Source organism: Micromesistius poutassou (genome assembly GCF_964030765.1).
Source record: "Micromesistius poutassou genome assembly, chromosome: 7".
NCBI lineage: Eukaryota > Metazoa > Chordata > Actinopteri > Gadiformes > Gadidae > Micromesistius > Micromesistius poutassou.
In genome coordinates, this window is record NC_140277.1 from 11,729,657 (window position 1) to 11,743,192 (window position 13,536).

Consider the following 13,536-nt stretch of genomic DNA (forward strand, 5'->3'; position numbering starts at 1 on the left):
GCTGAGCCAGGGGCAGATGCATGATGTCTGGGACACACTGATGACAGTTCTTTCTCCTGGCCAATAGGGTTAGAGCTGGCTGTGATTCAGGCCAGTAAGCAGGTGCCCCCCTACCACCACCACCTCTACTGGGCTTTGTCCCTATGAGTATATATTATCTCCGACTCCAACGCTCGCAATCGGCTCCCATTTTGTGCAGATGAGCCTTCAGTTCACGGTTCCCCAGTTAACACCTTAAGTCGGCATTCATCTCCTTAGTGCGTCTGACAAGCAGTGCGTCACTGCAGGGGCGGCCGAGAGGCAGTAATCCCAGTCTGGCGCCAGGAATAGAAGCCCTGGGAGGTACAGCCACTGGCCCAGGCTGTACCTGGCTGCACAGGGCCACCCAGGCATGTGTCCTGGGGTAATCCCTTTTTAAATAGCACCTGGCCGGCCCAGGACCGGAGGGAAGGAGGGAGGAGAGGCTGGGGGGGACGGATGTTACACAGTAAGAACACAGGCAGACAGGGTCCTCTTCTCCCTCGGACACATCGTCTCTCCGTGCTCACACGCCGAATAGAGAGAGAGGGAGAGAGAAAAGAAGGGAAACTGTGGCTGATATTCCCAGGAAGGAATACAGCGGGGTTTCTTTTTTTCCAGGATGAACTTTGCCGCTCAGTTTTTCTACTCCAGATACCTGAGTGAGCGACTGGAGAGGCTCTACTCTCCCCGGCCGGCGATGACAGACTGCGTGGAGAATGACCCCTTCTGGCAGAGGTGGGAAACTGCAGCAGACCCTGATTCCCTAGACACTGATACCCTAGACCCTGATACCCTAGACCCTGATACCCTATACCCTGATACCCTATACCTTGATACTCCAGACCTTGATACCCCAAATCCTGATACCCTATACCCTGATACCCTAGACCCTGATACCCTAGACCCTGAAACCCTAGATCCTGATACCCTATACCCAGATACCCTAGACCCTGATACCCTAGACCCTGAGTCCCCGGTCCATAAAAACCCCCTAGTGGCCGCCCCTACCCCTCTCCTGCCCGAGGATGACCTCCCGCGGCCCCTACACCTAGAGGAGCAGCAGAATCCTGCCATCGGTTCTGGTATTAACCGTCCGTCCCTTCCTTCATCATGCCCGGCGCCTCCTCATCCTGCGGCCCTTCCAGCCCCTCCTCCTCGTTCGCTAACTAAGAAACAGCCGAGCGGAATGACAACCTCCTCAGAACTCCTCCCACCGTTACCTCCGCCGTTACCTCCCCACACTAATCCCACAGCGGCAGCCTCAGAACCGACTTTTATAACACCGACGGCAGTCATGAACCCTCGCTTGCACTCGGGGACTCCTAGTCGTGTCCGTGCACAGGAGTCAAAGCGTACTAGTTGGACCTCGATCCCTCCCCGGCCCCAGGACCCTCCCCGGCCCCCGGTCCCTTCCAGGGCGCGATTCCGTGTCCCATCCCTGCCCACCAAACTAGCCCGCTCTGTGGCTTCCACCCTGGCCTCCCCATCCAGCCCCCAGGCCTCTCCTCCCTCAGCCACCCCCTGCCCTCTCCTCATCTCCCTGCCAGCTAGTGTTGGTGGTCTCTTCTATGCTCTGGTGAGCTTTCTCCTCCGCCTGGTCCTCTCCTTCGTCCTCCTGATCCTCCCCAGGTAATTCCCATGTCCATCTGTCTATTAAAGACAGAAATGATTAGGCTTTTCAAAGTCTATTTTAAAACAGACGTCTCAATGCATAGTAAGCATTGCATTTGAGTGGATAACGACAAATTGATACACCCATAACATTGTCAATCTGCTTGAGAGGTTCTTGGATATGGATAATCCCTTAGTTAGCATAATCCTATTGTGCTTTTTATATTTTATTCTGTTTTGTTTGTATGAATCAAGTGTATTTGAATGGATGCAGGTTATTGGTTCAGGATTTAGAGCAGGATTTTAAATTAGGTTTTGGTTGGCAGCCTGTATTGTGCAGAGTGGGGACAGCATTGTGTGTGAGAGTTGTTGGTACCGGGTATTGTTACCTTGAAGAGAGGTGAACGCATCTGTCAAAAAGAGGCAGCTGAGCTCTTTTTACTGTGTCTCGACACAGTAAACTTTTGCTGGTAAACCTAAAAGTATTTCATTTGAATCGGGGTCCCTGAATGCTGCCCTGACTTCAGTCTGACAACTATGAAAGATGAAACTACCTTGAAAGTAAATTGAGTTTCTTCTTCTACTTGACTCAGACAAGGTAAACAAATACAAACTTCAGACCGGCACAGAACCAATGCATTGTACATGGGTATAGTCATAGTGACTTTAATAAAAGTGAGTGTCCCCATGTTGACTGCTATGCTATCCCACCTGAACGTTAACATGTTGCACCAAATGCAACAAAATGATGAATCTAGACTGAAAGAACTGAACACTGGATAAGAATCGTCTGGATCTCCCTCTCCTTCATCACCGCCCCGTCTCAAACCCACCGCCTCCTCCCTTTTTCCCCTCCGTAGCGAGGAGCTGCGCTTGGGCCCCAACCTGCCGCAGGGCTGCAAGAAGGGGGGCCCTGGGATGTTCAACGGTATCCCCGGCCGCAGACCCACCCTCATCGAGCCCGAGCGGCTGAAGGACTTTGGCGAGGAAGAGCTGCTCAACGGGGACGTGAGGGTCTGGGAGGCTCGGCCGTCGGGACGCCCCGAGATCCAGATGACGGAGCCCCCCAAGATCAGGAGGATGAGTGAGTTCAAGTCCCGGGTCAGGCCGTCCACGGACTACCTCCGCTTCGAGGACATCAGTGCGGCCACCTTCAAGATACAGTCGGCCATCCAGAAGACGCCCTGCACGGTGCGCCATGGGTTTTTACATTTGGAGTGCTCCACAGGCCACGTTTAATGACTCAGAATAGGGCAGGCGAACATCTCCTGTGAAGCCCTTTGAGACACTGTGATTAAGGGCTTTAAAGATATAATAGCCTTGCCTTGATTTTATTTATTTATTTACCATTCTTCAGTGTTATGATAGATCTAATAGTGTGCACAAAGAAAGATTTTGATCATAATCAATTAATAACAATGAACATTATTAATGAAGTAACAACCAATTGTTCTTAAACACATGGAGGCTACATTGTTAAAATGCAACTGATCATCAAATGCTGTGGATTTACAAAATGCCGCGTGTGTGCGTGTGTGTCCAGTACTCCAGGCTGTCCAAACAGTATGGCATGGAGATCTACCTGAAGAAGGAGCACCTGCACTATACCGGCTCTGTGAAGGAGAGAGGAGTCTTCTACCTGCTCACCTCGCTCACACAGGTGGGAGATCTAAACACTCAGTAAGAGAGAGAGGAAGCTAAAGATAAACACAGAAAGAGTGAGACATATAGAGAAACACAAAGAGACAGTGTCAGAGAGAGAGAGAGAGAGAGAGAGAGAGAGAGAGAGAGAGAGAGAGAGAGAGAGAGAGAGAGAGAGAGAGAGAGAGAGAGAGAGAGAGAGAGACAGTGCTGTAGCCCTGTAAACGTATGTTTGTTATACGAAAGACCTTTGAATCTTAGACCGATACTACAGACAGTGAGCGAGGAACAAAGAGGAGAGGATTTCTTGATAATTCTCCTCGCTCGACATCAAACATAATACATTTGGGTTGGGTCGACCCTATTTGACCCTATTGTTGTGTTGTCCTCCGGACCCCAGGAGCAGCAGAAGAAGGGCGTGATCGTGGCCACGGACTGCAACTTCTCCATGGCGGTGGCGCACCACGCCGTGGAGCTCAAGATCCCCGTCTTCGCCATCATGCCGTCCAGCTGCTCCGTGCCGCGCCTCCGCGTCTACCGGGACTACGGCGCCATGGTCATCTCCTACGGCACCGCCGCGCGCGACTCCCGCAACCACGCCTGTCACCTGGCCAAGGACAACGGCTACCTCTACCTGGAGGAGTGAGTCCAGCCGGTGGACATTTTGTTACTGTTGTTGTTGGTTTGGTCGTCCCCACACTATACCTGAGACCACAAAAAAAAAACAGAAGCCAGACATTCAAATCCAACCCCTTAACGACACAACCCTTTGTTAGTCGTAAATTGTCAGTTTTTCGGTTTGTCTAATTGGTAATGTCACGAGAGGTATGACACTTGATTGGCCTACTGGCTTCCGGTGCCAGATGATGTCATCATATTGGACATCACTTAAATAAAAAAATGATATGTGAATTTTGTGAGTTTCAGGAGGATTAATGTGTTTTGGTGACTTTGACTAGACACTCAAACTATTCAGTTTTTGTACAGCATTAATAATATACTCTATAGTAATCTCTCTCTCTCTCTCTCTCTCTCTCTCTCTCTCTCTCTCTCTCTCTCTCTCTCTCTCTCTCTCTCTCTCTCTCCCACCCATGTGTCTCCAGGGATGAGCAGGAGGCCTACCTGGCGGGCCTGGGTACCGTGGGCCTGGAGATCTATGAGCAGGTGCCAAAGCTGGACGCTGTGGTGGTGCCGGCCAGCGGACAGTTTGGACTGCTAGCTGGTGCCGCAGCGGCCATCAAACACCTCAACCCACGCATCCTCGTTGTCGTGAGTTTGGGTTGGCTCTTCACTTTGCTTCCTTCGCTCTGTTTTTGTTTGTCTGTTTGTTTTCCTGCAGCTTTCAGCTTTCTGCTTACCTAATCATTGTGGAGGGAAGGGGACTCCATTTTGCCTGAATATGCCCTCAACGGGCCTTAAGCCCACCACATGTTTTTTCCACATTATATTACAACACATTGGCTATAAATCAATGCGTACAATCCCATTTCAGAAAAATGTATCTAATGGTCGATGCATGATTGTCTCTCTTGGCAGGGAGTTGAACCTGAGGGATACCCTCTTCTTCTGCAGTCCCTGAAAACAGGGGCACCATATAAAGACATGACCAGCAGGCCCAACAGCAAACTCTATGGAGGTTAGGAGGTCCATGTTTCATTACCTGATCTAATCGAAGTGGAAGTGGAAAAAAGCATTACAGATTCTACAGTTCATATGAGATGGGATGGATGGGATGGCCGGACAGAACGGGAGGGGTGAAACCTGATTACTTTTTCTCACGTCTCCTCTCCTGCGTAGATCTTGCTGAACATTCACTTGGGATACAGACCTTCCAGCTGGCAAAGAAGCATGTGGACAAAATCATCACTGTCAGGTACGGCCTCTTAAGAAACCTCACAATCTCACCTGTGGTAGTATTTGGTTTCAAAAGGAGCAATCCAACGTTTTAAATCATTAACTGACTACTGTGAGCATTACAAAGCCCAATGATTTGCTGTGGCGTCCCTTTCATAATTAAAAGTTTAAATAATAGTTTAATTTCCTAGCAGAGGTAAAGGATTGGAAACCACACCAAAATGGCAAGATGTCTCCTGACGTCCCTATGTTTCTGTATTTGTTGATATGTTATCACCCCACAGTGAGGAGAGCTCTCTGGTAGCCATGCTGCGGTTTCAGGAGTTTGAGCGCTCCACGGTGGACACAGAGGGGGCCATGGGGTTAGCCGCCATCTTGGCGGGACAGCTACCAGAGCTCAGGGGCAAGAGGTGAGTCGCCCTATGCTAGGAATAAATCATGTGCGTTTCTGTTAGTTTGACTTTTAATGAGGCTCACAGAAGCGTCATCGTAGGACAGCCACAGGTGTTCCTAAAAATAAAACACAACAGAAAGGTCTGTTTGTTTACAATTACAATCCGTACATTAAACACACCATTTGTTGAATGAGTGACAGCTTGTGTTTGTCCTGTGACGACAACTCTGTAAATCCCTCGACTCGTTACAGCAAGAGTACATAAGGAAAGCTAAGCATATAGAGCTAGGTTAATGCAGTATAAGCCCCAGGCTAAATGGAAACTAACTAACGTCTCCAACAAGCTGAGCTTGTTGAACACCCACTGAAGGGTAGAGCTAGAGCTAAGCTATGCTACACCCACTGTAGGGTAGCGCTAGAGCTAAGCTATGCTACACCCACTGAAGGGTAGAGCTAGAGCTAAGCTATGCTACACCCACTGAAGGGTAGAGCTAGAGCTAAGCTATGCTACACCCACTGAAGGGTAGAGCTAGAGCTAAGCTATGCTACACCCACTGAAGGGTAGAGCTAGAGCTAAGCTATGTTACACCCACTGTAGGGTAGAGCTAGAGCTAAGCTATGATACACCCACTGAAGGGTAGAGCTAAGGATAAGCTATGCTACACCCACTGCAGGGTTGCGGTGGTGGTGAGCAGCGCTAACATGGAGCTGGACCTGGTGAGGCAGTGCGTGGAGCGCGCCCTGGTGTTGGACGAGCGCATCAGCAAGTTCACCGTGGAGATGGGGAACCTGCCTGGAGACATGGCCAAGCTGCTGGACTTCCTGTCCAGAGAGGATGTCAGGTGGGTTTCCAATATGTGTGTGTGTGTGTGTGTGTGTGTGTGTGTGTGATATGAATCATGTTATTATTCATATTCGTAGATTCCGCACAAGGTCATCCCCCCCGATGTTTCGAAGACATAATTTGGAAACCACTTTCTTTCCTTCTTTCTACTAGAGATTACCATGGCAACATAGGTCATTAACAATTTAGTAAGGACTTGAAACTTCAAACAGCCGATAGCCTCTCTCTCTCTCTCTCTCTCTCTCTCTCTCTCTCTCTTCTTATGATCCCACCCACTGACAAACACCCACTCAGAAATGTTGGTCACATAGCTGTCTTGGACGAGTACCTATTCCTTCCGTAGTGTCTTCTATATTTGTGGGCCCTCGCCGAGGCCGGCATGTGTAATGGGTTTTGCGTAAGGCTAAATGAGCCTCATAACCCCTGTTCTCAGTCTGACCTTTGGGAAGTCCATTCCTCCTGCTGCTGATTATGTTGGGGAAACCATTATAGAGTTTGGCTCTCTGCGGAACGAGAAGTGAAACTCATTTCACCTTCTCTGTTGTAGCGAACATATTACAGAATCACAGACCTCAATCTCCGTCGTCTGCCTGTCTACCTGCTTGCATGTCGCGCTCCCTTGTCTTTCTGCCTATCTATCTGCATGTTATCGGGTCTACCTGACTCTGTTTGCCTGTGTTGTTGTCTATCTACCTGGTCTACCTGTCTGTCTATTTCCCTTGAGATTTTTTCATTCAGGTGTTATTAGTTTCTATATATTCAAATATTTTGTTTCTTTGTGTGTGTGTGTGTGTGTGTGTGTGTGTGCGTGTGCATGTGTGTGTGTGTCTCTGTCTATTTTTCTCTTTCCCAGGTTACTTGATGTGTGCCATAGGCGACACAGTGACAAAACAGAGCTTTTCAAGACTCAGGTAGGACATTCACACAGCCTAACACTTCAAATTACCATTATTTACACTACAGTCTATAGTCACAGTGGACAAATTGTCAGATTCACAACTACAAACCTTTGATGTTGTCCAAAGTATTGCTCAAATGTTAGATTAGGATCTAGAAGGACAGAATATCACCATGGTGGGTGGCTCTAAGCGGTGCAAATATCTTACACATAGCAGCTGATACTGTGAAACAGCACACAAGCGAAAAGGGAGATACTACTGTTTAAACTCTATTAATGAAGATCATGTGCAACCAACATTGATAAACCGTCAATTGGTTCCCAATGACACATGACTGGGAAAGGTTTTGGGGAATGGTCCCAAAACTAGCATGTCCTATCTGGCTTAAAGCATTGGAAAAGGAACAGTGGGTCAAGTTGGAACACGTAACCCAAATCGCTAATCTGCCCCAACTCCCTCCCCAAGCCCTACACACACACCTTCGGACACCCCAATCCACTCAGTGGCTTTTGTCGCATGAATGACTAGTCAGGACACAATATGGATTACCTCAATACACACAAACAGTGATTAATCAGTAGCGTGTGTGTGTGTGTGTGTGTGTGTGTGTGTGTGTGTGTGTGTGTGTGTGTGTGTGTGTGTGTGTGTGTGTGTGTGTGTGTGTGTGTGTGTGTGTGTGTGTGTGTGTGTCAACAGGTGGAGTGTGTGGTGGAGACCAGGGATAAGACGCAGAGCGTGCAGCTGCGTAAGACACTGTGTGAGCGTTACCCTTCGCTGCGCTGGCTGGACCGGTGATCTAGACACACACGTACAGACACACACACATACAGACACACACAACTTAAACAGAGAGTATATTTTTACACTACAGCTTACATGTAAAATCAGACAACAAACTAAAGTTATATGACATACAATGATCAGTATGGAAATTGCAGGTGAATACACTGTCACAATTTATTGGACAGAAGAGCCTTGAGATTAGCCTTGCGTTACGTCTTTTATCATGACATGTCCTTAGAGTTAACATACATTGACATTTAGCAGACACTTTTATCCAAAGGAACTTACAACAATTCATACACACACCTAACCCTAACCCAGTGCCGGGGATCGAACTTGCAACCTTCCAATCATAAGTTTTGCCACTCTAGCTCCTGAGCTGAGCTGATCCCACAGTTCAAAGGTGTTCCGTTTCAAGATGTATAATTTACAGGTTGCTAGAAATACTGTGTCGACCGATTCTTCATTCATAAACATATCATGTAAAAAAGTTCCTGCAGCATATTCTTGAAATATTGTATATATTTATGCATGTATCAAATGTTCGTAGCTTAATTAAAACAGATCCATTAGAATATATTGTGCTTGCCATTGTCTTATCTTTTAGCTATTAGCTATATACACAATACATTGTTTATGTATTAAACTAGTCTATATAACTAACCACTGTTACATTGATGCAGCTAGGACGGCCCCAGGGTACATGGGCTTTCAAAATGCGCTAGAATAGCGAACCAAAGGTCAGACGCCGTGATGACAAATAGATCTCTTTCAAAACCACCGGAAGGTTTTCCGTCAGAGGTGAATTCAGCTGAAGATCACGTGCGTTCTCGCGCTAATGAGACGATGGACCAGTATCCGTTTGAAGGGTGAAGAAGACCACTCCAGCAACCGTTTAAGGCAACTGATGCTCACACTGTTATGTTCGCTGGCCTGCGGCCTTGTGCTTGCTCCGTGCCAAGTCAATTCCATTTATATCAGATCCATGTTGGTAAATACACTTGAACAAAATATAATAATGTTTAACTGTAAAAATACAAACTGGATTTCTGAATGACTGCAACAAAACGGGGCTACCAGCTACTGTGCTGTAATGACGCTTAGCAAGTATAACAATTGTTAAGCATAACAATTGCTTGGAAACGCTTGAAAAAAATTAATACTCGGGCAATTCAAATGGTGATAACTGCCCACAGGAGCTGGGGCTTAGCAACGCTAATTTGCATAAGCCTACATGCTGTCTAATCAATTTCCAGATTGTTATCACCGCATTGAGTCACATGATTACCACACAGTAACCAAATGGTGATAAGTGACCCCATGGCAAATGTTTAAGCTGTCATGTGACTGGTATATTCTAACTTGGTGTGCAAATTATCTTTGTTTAAACGCTAGCCATTTTAGGACCTTTCACTGACTTACACTGCATAAAGGGGTTAGACAGTTAACACGGATACACTATATATGAAGCATTACATTGCTACAGTGCATTGATGAGTGGGTTAGACAGTGAATACAAATACAGGTAAATAGGAGCAGGTATAGGATGAATAACTTGCTCAAGGATGCCTACAGGTGGGATTTATCATTGGGGATTTGAACCAAGAACCTTCAAGCAAGGAGTCAATCACCCTGACATGCGCAAATATTGAAACGGATAAGTCAGACCCTAGGATGCTACTTTTTTTTGCCAGGGTGAAAGAGAATAGAATACCAAATGGTTTAGTTCTTAAATCAGTTTTTATTTTCCAAACATTGCAACACATAAAAAGAATAACCACAGTATGGTTCAGAAAGGTTTTCAAATATTAAGTACCTCAATCTGGAAAGGCAAACGGTATAGTGTCTGGCAGACATTTGTCGCACGCAGCAAGAGTTGTCAGCATCACAGCATCTGGTGTCAAGACTGCTTCACCATGGTCAGCTAACTGTTAAGACACCCCTGGTGTTGGATACACCATCTCACCTATAATATCTCAATCTGAGATCTGATCATTCAGGGAAACGCATCCCGACTAAAGGGACTCCAAAAGCATCCTACCCTTCTCTTTATGTAAACAATTTGTAAACATGGCCCTTAGCCGTGATTAAATGGTTGTTCTTAAGACTTGGTACAGGTTGATTAAGTATTACTTCATATCGTTTTTTCTTACAGCATTCTCTACATTCAAAAGTTACCCAAAACTATACTTCCCATTATTCAAGAAACTATTCAATAATAATAATGATAAAATGATTTATATTTATGTTAATCCAGTTTAGCTCCTTCCCTTGAAAATAAGTTAGGAATGTTTTAAAAGTGAGCTTGAAAGGCAATACTCGATGCTTTCGCTACACATCCTCTATTTTAACCCTTATCCCAGCTCTCTCTGATAAGGACCCTCAGCAGATACAAAGTCAGTCAGAGAGACAGACGGAGAGAGAGAGAGAGAGACTTCAGCTCTCCGGTGTCGGGGGCTTGTGGGAGCTGAGTCAATGCTGCTTAGGCCGCTCAGGGTCGTACTTGACGAGGAGGCCCAGAGAGGCGAAGCCAAACAGGAAGGTCTGGATGAACCATAGGAAGCGGGAGCCGCCATCGGTGATGCCTTTCTTGCTAGGGGGACACAGTAGGTAGGGGGACACAGAACAATTATTCAAATGTTACCTTTTATTTCAGAGCTGCATTGTCTCCCTCAACACTGATTCATTAAAGCACCGGATAGGCCTACTATGCACAGGTGAAGAAGAGTCATGTGAAAAGGCCGAGAATGTGGAAAGGCTTGTACAAAAGCGCCCTCTGGTGGAGCCGAAGGGTCATGTCATCCTTACCTACACATCCTCAACGCGACGGAAGCCTCAAACACATGGATAGCCCAAGCAGCAAGCCACCTACACACACACACACACACACACACACACACACACACACACACACACACACACACACACACACACACACACACAATTATTTTGGTACGTCTCTTCGCAATGCCTTCCAGAGTCTAGATGTTTTAAAATATAATCATATTATGATTCTCATAATGTGGGAAATAGTAATAGGCCTGCTAAAGCAAGCATGACCAGAGGAAGAGAATGAGGGGCATTATGCCTGGTGGTTGTCAGGGCAATGTGTCAAAGGCACATTGAGCCATTGGGCCTCTCCCTCTATACATGCAGACAGACCACCTACCAGCTTGCAGGCCTTTGTGGCTTGGATGCAACAAGCCACATTTAGCGCGAAGACCATCAAGCCAAATAATTATAGTTTGAATCTGAAAAAACGATGGTAACTTGGAAATGTATAATATATTATATATATATTCTTAATTTCCTTAGATAATGTACAGAATGTTTTATTCATTTGATATGTATAGACAGATATGATGGATTAGCCTCATAGTTGAACATAATCTTAGGTCAATTGACCTTTGTATGCTGTGCCATATTTATGCATTTACCGTAGCTGCTATATATTGAAGTATTTGCTTAAAACACCACTGTACTGACACTACTATCTAATATAATGCATAGTAGTGTCAGCAGTTGATAAATATGCAACTAAACTAGCAGTGCAGCTACTGCAAATCGAAAGTATGGGTGAAAGCTGCATGACTTAGCTTCAAGCCACTGCCACACAAACAATCATAACGTAGAGTTACATTATGTCCTAACAAAATGGTATGGCAGGGTTTTGCATGTTTACCAGTTGGTTACAGTATGGTAGTCATGTGATGTTGATGGAGAATATGTGATGACAATTTGAAAAGTAATTAGGGAAAGGCCTGTTAAATGGGCCCTCTGTGGGCAGTTAACACTTACTTTGAACTGATGGGGTTGATTGCAATATGTGAATAAATGCTCCAAGTTTGAATGTGATGGCATGCTGTAATAAGAACAGCCTGTAACATGGACGTATTGTTCAGATAGGCTACTTACATTTTAAACATGAGGCCACTCAGATTCTCCACTAGATATGAACATAAGGTGCCGAACGGACCAAGGTGCTCAAAGGGAATCTTTTCTGGTGCCAAAACAATAACCTGTAAAACACGTGTCATACCATGGTAATAACAGATCATTACAAATACAACAGTTACAGGGCAGGTTTGAACCACTGCCATGTGTAGCCTATCCGATACAATGCAATGTGCTGTCATTGGTCAACAGTCCAATGTTATTTCTCTCCAATCTCAGGTCATCTAGGGTGGACGTAGACCATGACACAATGACACATACAAGTTGCATAACTTTATAACTCATTACTTAATCATTTACCTATTCGACCCGTGAAATCATTTTTATTGTATTAAAGATAGTGGTAACTACGGGTATAGCGATTTGTTTCTTACTTTCGACTAGTTTTCAATGTGTAACGTTAGTCATGAAACCTAAAGCCACTAGGTAACTAAACCCCAGGCGTTAAAATGAACTTTGTCCAAACACCAGCCTGTTGACATTTTCCCCCACCAAACTAGAATGGCGATAACGTTTTCACCAACGAGGCATTAACCTGTTTTTCTAATTGCTATTTCTAAATCTACAAATGCAAATAGTAATGCAGAATTGATTATTGAGCTAAAAAAGACCGTATATTTGGCCGAGTCTCCAATACCCGGAGCACATTGCGTGTCACACCGCAGCCAGCTGCCTGACTCGGTGGCAGAAAACAGAGCGCAGAGAACAAACACAATGCCGTGCAACTAAAGTTGTATTCCTATCACATCCTGTTGACAATCACTCACAGTGAAGAATCCCATCGAAAGTGTCACCGTAACAATCCAAAACAGGCTGGTTCTTTTGAAATAATCGCACCCATCACTTTTGGCCATGGCTGCTCTTCTTGTGTACTTCGGTCAAATATGTTCGTGCAGCGGCAGAGTGGGAGGCAGTGGCACATAGCAGACTCAGAGGCTGTGCACTATATAGTGCGGCTGAATGTACTATGCCCGCAGGGCTGTATATTCTCAAATGTACGGTTCCGTCCTCATCAATGAGATGCATTTAAAAAAAAATAGTACTTCCAATGAATTTAATAAAAGTGTATATTATTGCACGTACGCAAATGTTCAATTATAATACATTATATAAACGATAACTTCTACAATTAAATGTTTAAATGTAAAAAAAAATCTTCCCACGTCCAATTCAAAGTAAAATGACAGCTGACTTATTTCCCTTGATAATATTTTAAGGTCTGCAAGACTCTGTATCCTTGCCACCTGAAAGATCATTAGCAGTGTTTTGCTATAGTTATCCAAATACTATTTTGCATCTGAAATAGATACTGCTGAATTGACACAGGCACACAAAGATGTTTTTTTATTTTTCAAGATTAATCTTTTTGTTGGTGGAAAAAAACAACAACACCAAAAATAAGACAAACCAGAAATAGTTTTAATGATATACCTAATACATAGGTTCAAAATGTCATTGGTTGAACCAGCTTTCAATTATCTTTGATCACTAGCTCATTGTATGTTAAGTAACCATACCATATATATAGCTAATCT

At 45.2% G+C, this 13,536-nt stretch overlaps 2 protein-coding genes across 3 annotated transcripts; one reads left to right on the forward strand and one right to left on the reverse strand.

Moving 5' to 3' along the window:
• Positions 1 to 494: 494 nt before the first annotated feature.
• LOC311350572 (uncharacterized protein) lies at positions 495 to 8,073 on the forward strand. 2 transcript variants are annotated; one of them, XM_084470629.1, is made up of 12 exons: positions 495 to 756; positions 1,513 to 1,650; positions 2,493 to 2,823; positions 3,176 to 3,292; positions 3,674 to 3,915; positions 4,377 to 4,542; positions 4,810 to 4,909; positions 5,071 to 5,146; positions 5,412 to 5,537; positions 6,196 to 6,363; positions 7,219 to 7,276; positions 7,961 to 8,073. In XM_084470629.1, the coding sequence occupies exons 1-12, from the start codon at positions 641 to 643 to the stop codon at positions 8,057 to 8,059; spliced, it is 1,737 nt and encodes a 578-aa protein (XP_084326755.1). In that variant the 5' UTR covers positions 495 to 640; the 3' UTR covers positions 8,060 to 8,073. The 2 variants fall into 2 exon arrangements, with proteins under 2 accessions (XP_084326755.1, XP_084326756.1); XM_084470630.1 differs by lacking the exon at positions 1,513 to 1,650.
• Positions 8,074 to 9,768: 1,695 nt separating this feature from the next.
• tmem254 (transmembrane protein 254) lies at positions 9,769 to 12,917 on the reverse strand. Its single transcript, XM_084470635.1, has 4 exons — positions 12,769 to 12,917; positions 11,963 to 12,066; positions 10,856 to 10,915; positions 9,769 to 10,640 (listed from the first exon to the last, which is right to left on the reverse strand). The coding sequence occupies exons 1-4, from the start codon at positions 12,853 to 12,855 to the stop codon at positions 10,520 to 10,522; spliced, it is 372 nt and encodes a 123-aa protein (XP_084326761.1). The 5' UTR covers positions 12,856 to 12,917; the 3' UTR covers positions 9,769 to 10,519.
• Positions 12,918 to 13,536: the final 619 nt, after the last annotated feature.

Bases quoted from the DNA above. Each gene is read 5' to 3' on its own strand.
- tmem254 (XM_084470635.1), bottom strand. From the start codon at position 12,855: ATGGCCAAAAGTGATGGGTGCGATTATTTCAAAAGAACCAGCCTGTTT. The intron at 10,916-11,962 runs GTAAGTAGCCTA...GTGTGTGTGTAG, and splicing joins AGTGGCCTCATGTTTAAAAT to GTGGCTTGCTGCTTGGGCTA. The intron at 10,641-10,855 runs GTAAGGATGACA...GTGTCCCCCTAG, and splicing joins GTCGCGTTGAGGATGTGTAG to CAAGAAAGGCATCACCGATG.
- LOC311350572 (XM_084470629.1), top strand. From the start codon at position 641: ATGAACTTTGCCGCTCAGTTTTTCTACTCCAGATACCTGAGTGAGCGA. The intron at 2,824-3,175 runs GTGCGCCATGGG...GTGTGTGTCCAG, and splicing joins TCCAGAAGACGCCCTGCACG to TACTCCAGGCTGTCCAAACA. The intron at 4,543-4,809 runs GTGAGTTTGGGT...CTCTCTTGGCAG, and splicing joins ACCCACGCATCCTCGTTGTC to GGAGTTGAACCTGAGGGATA.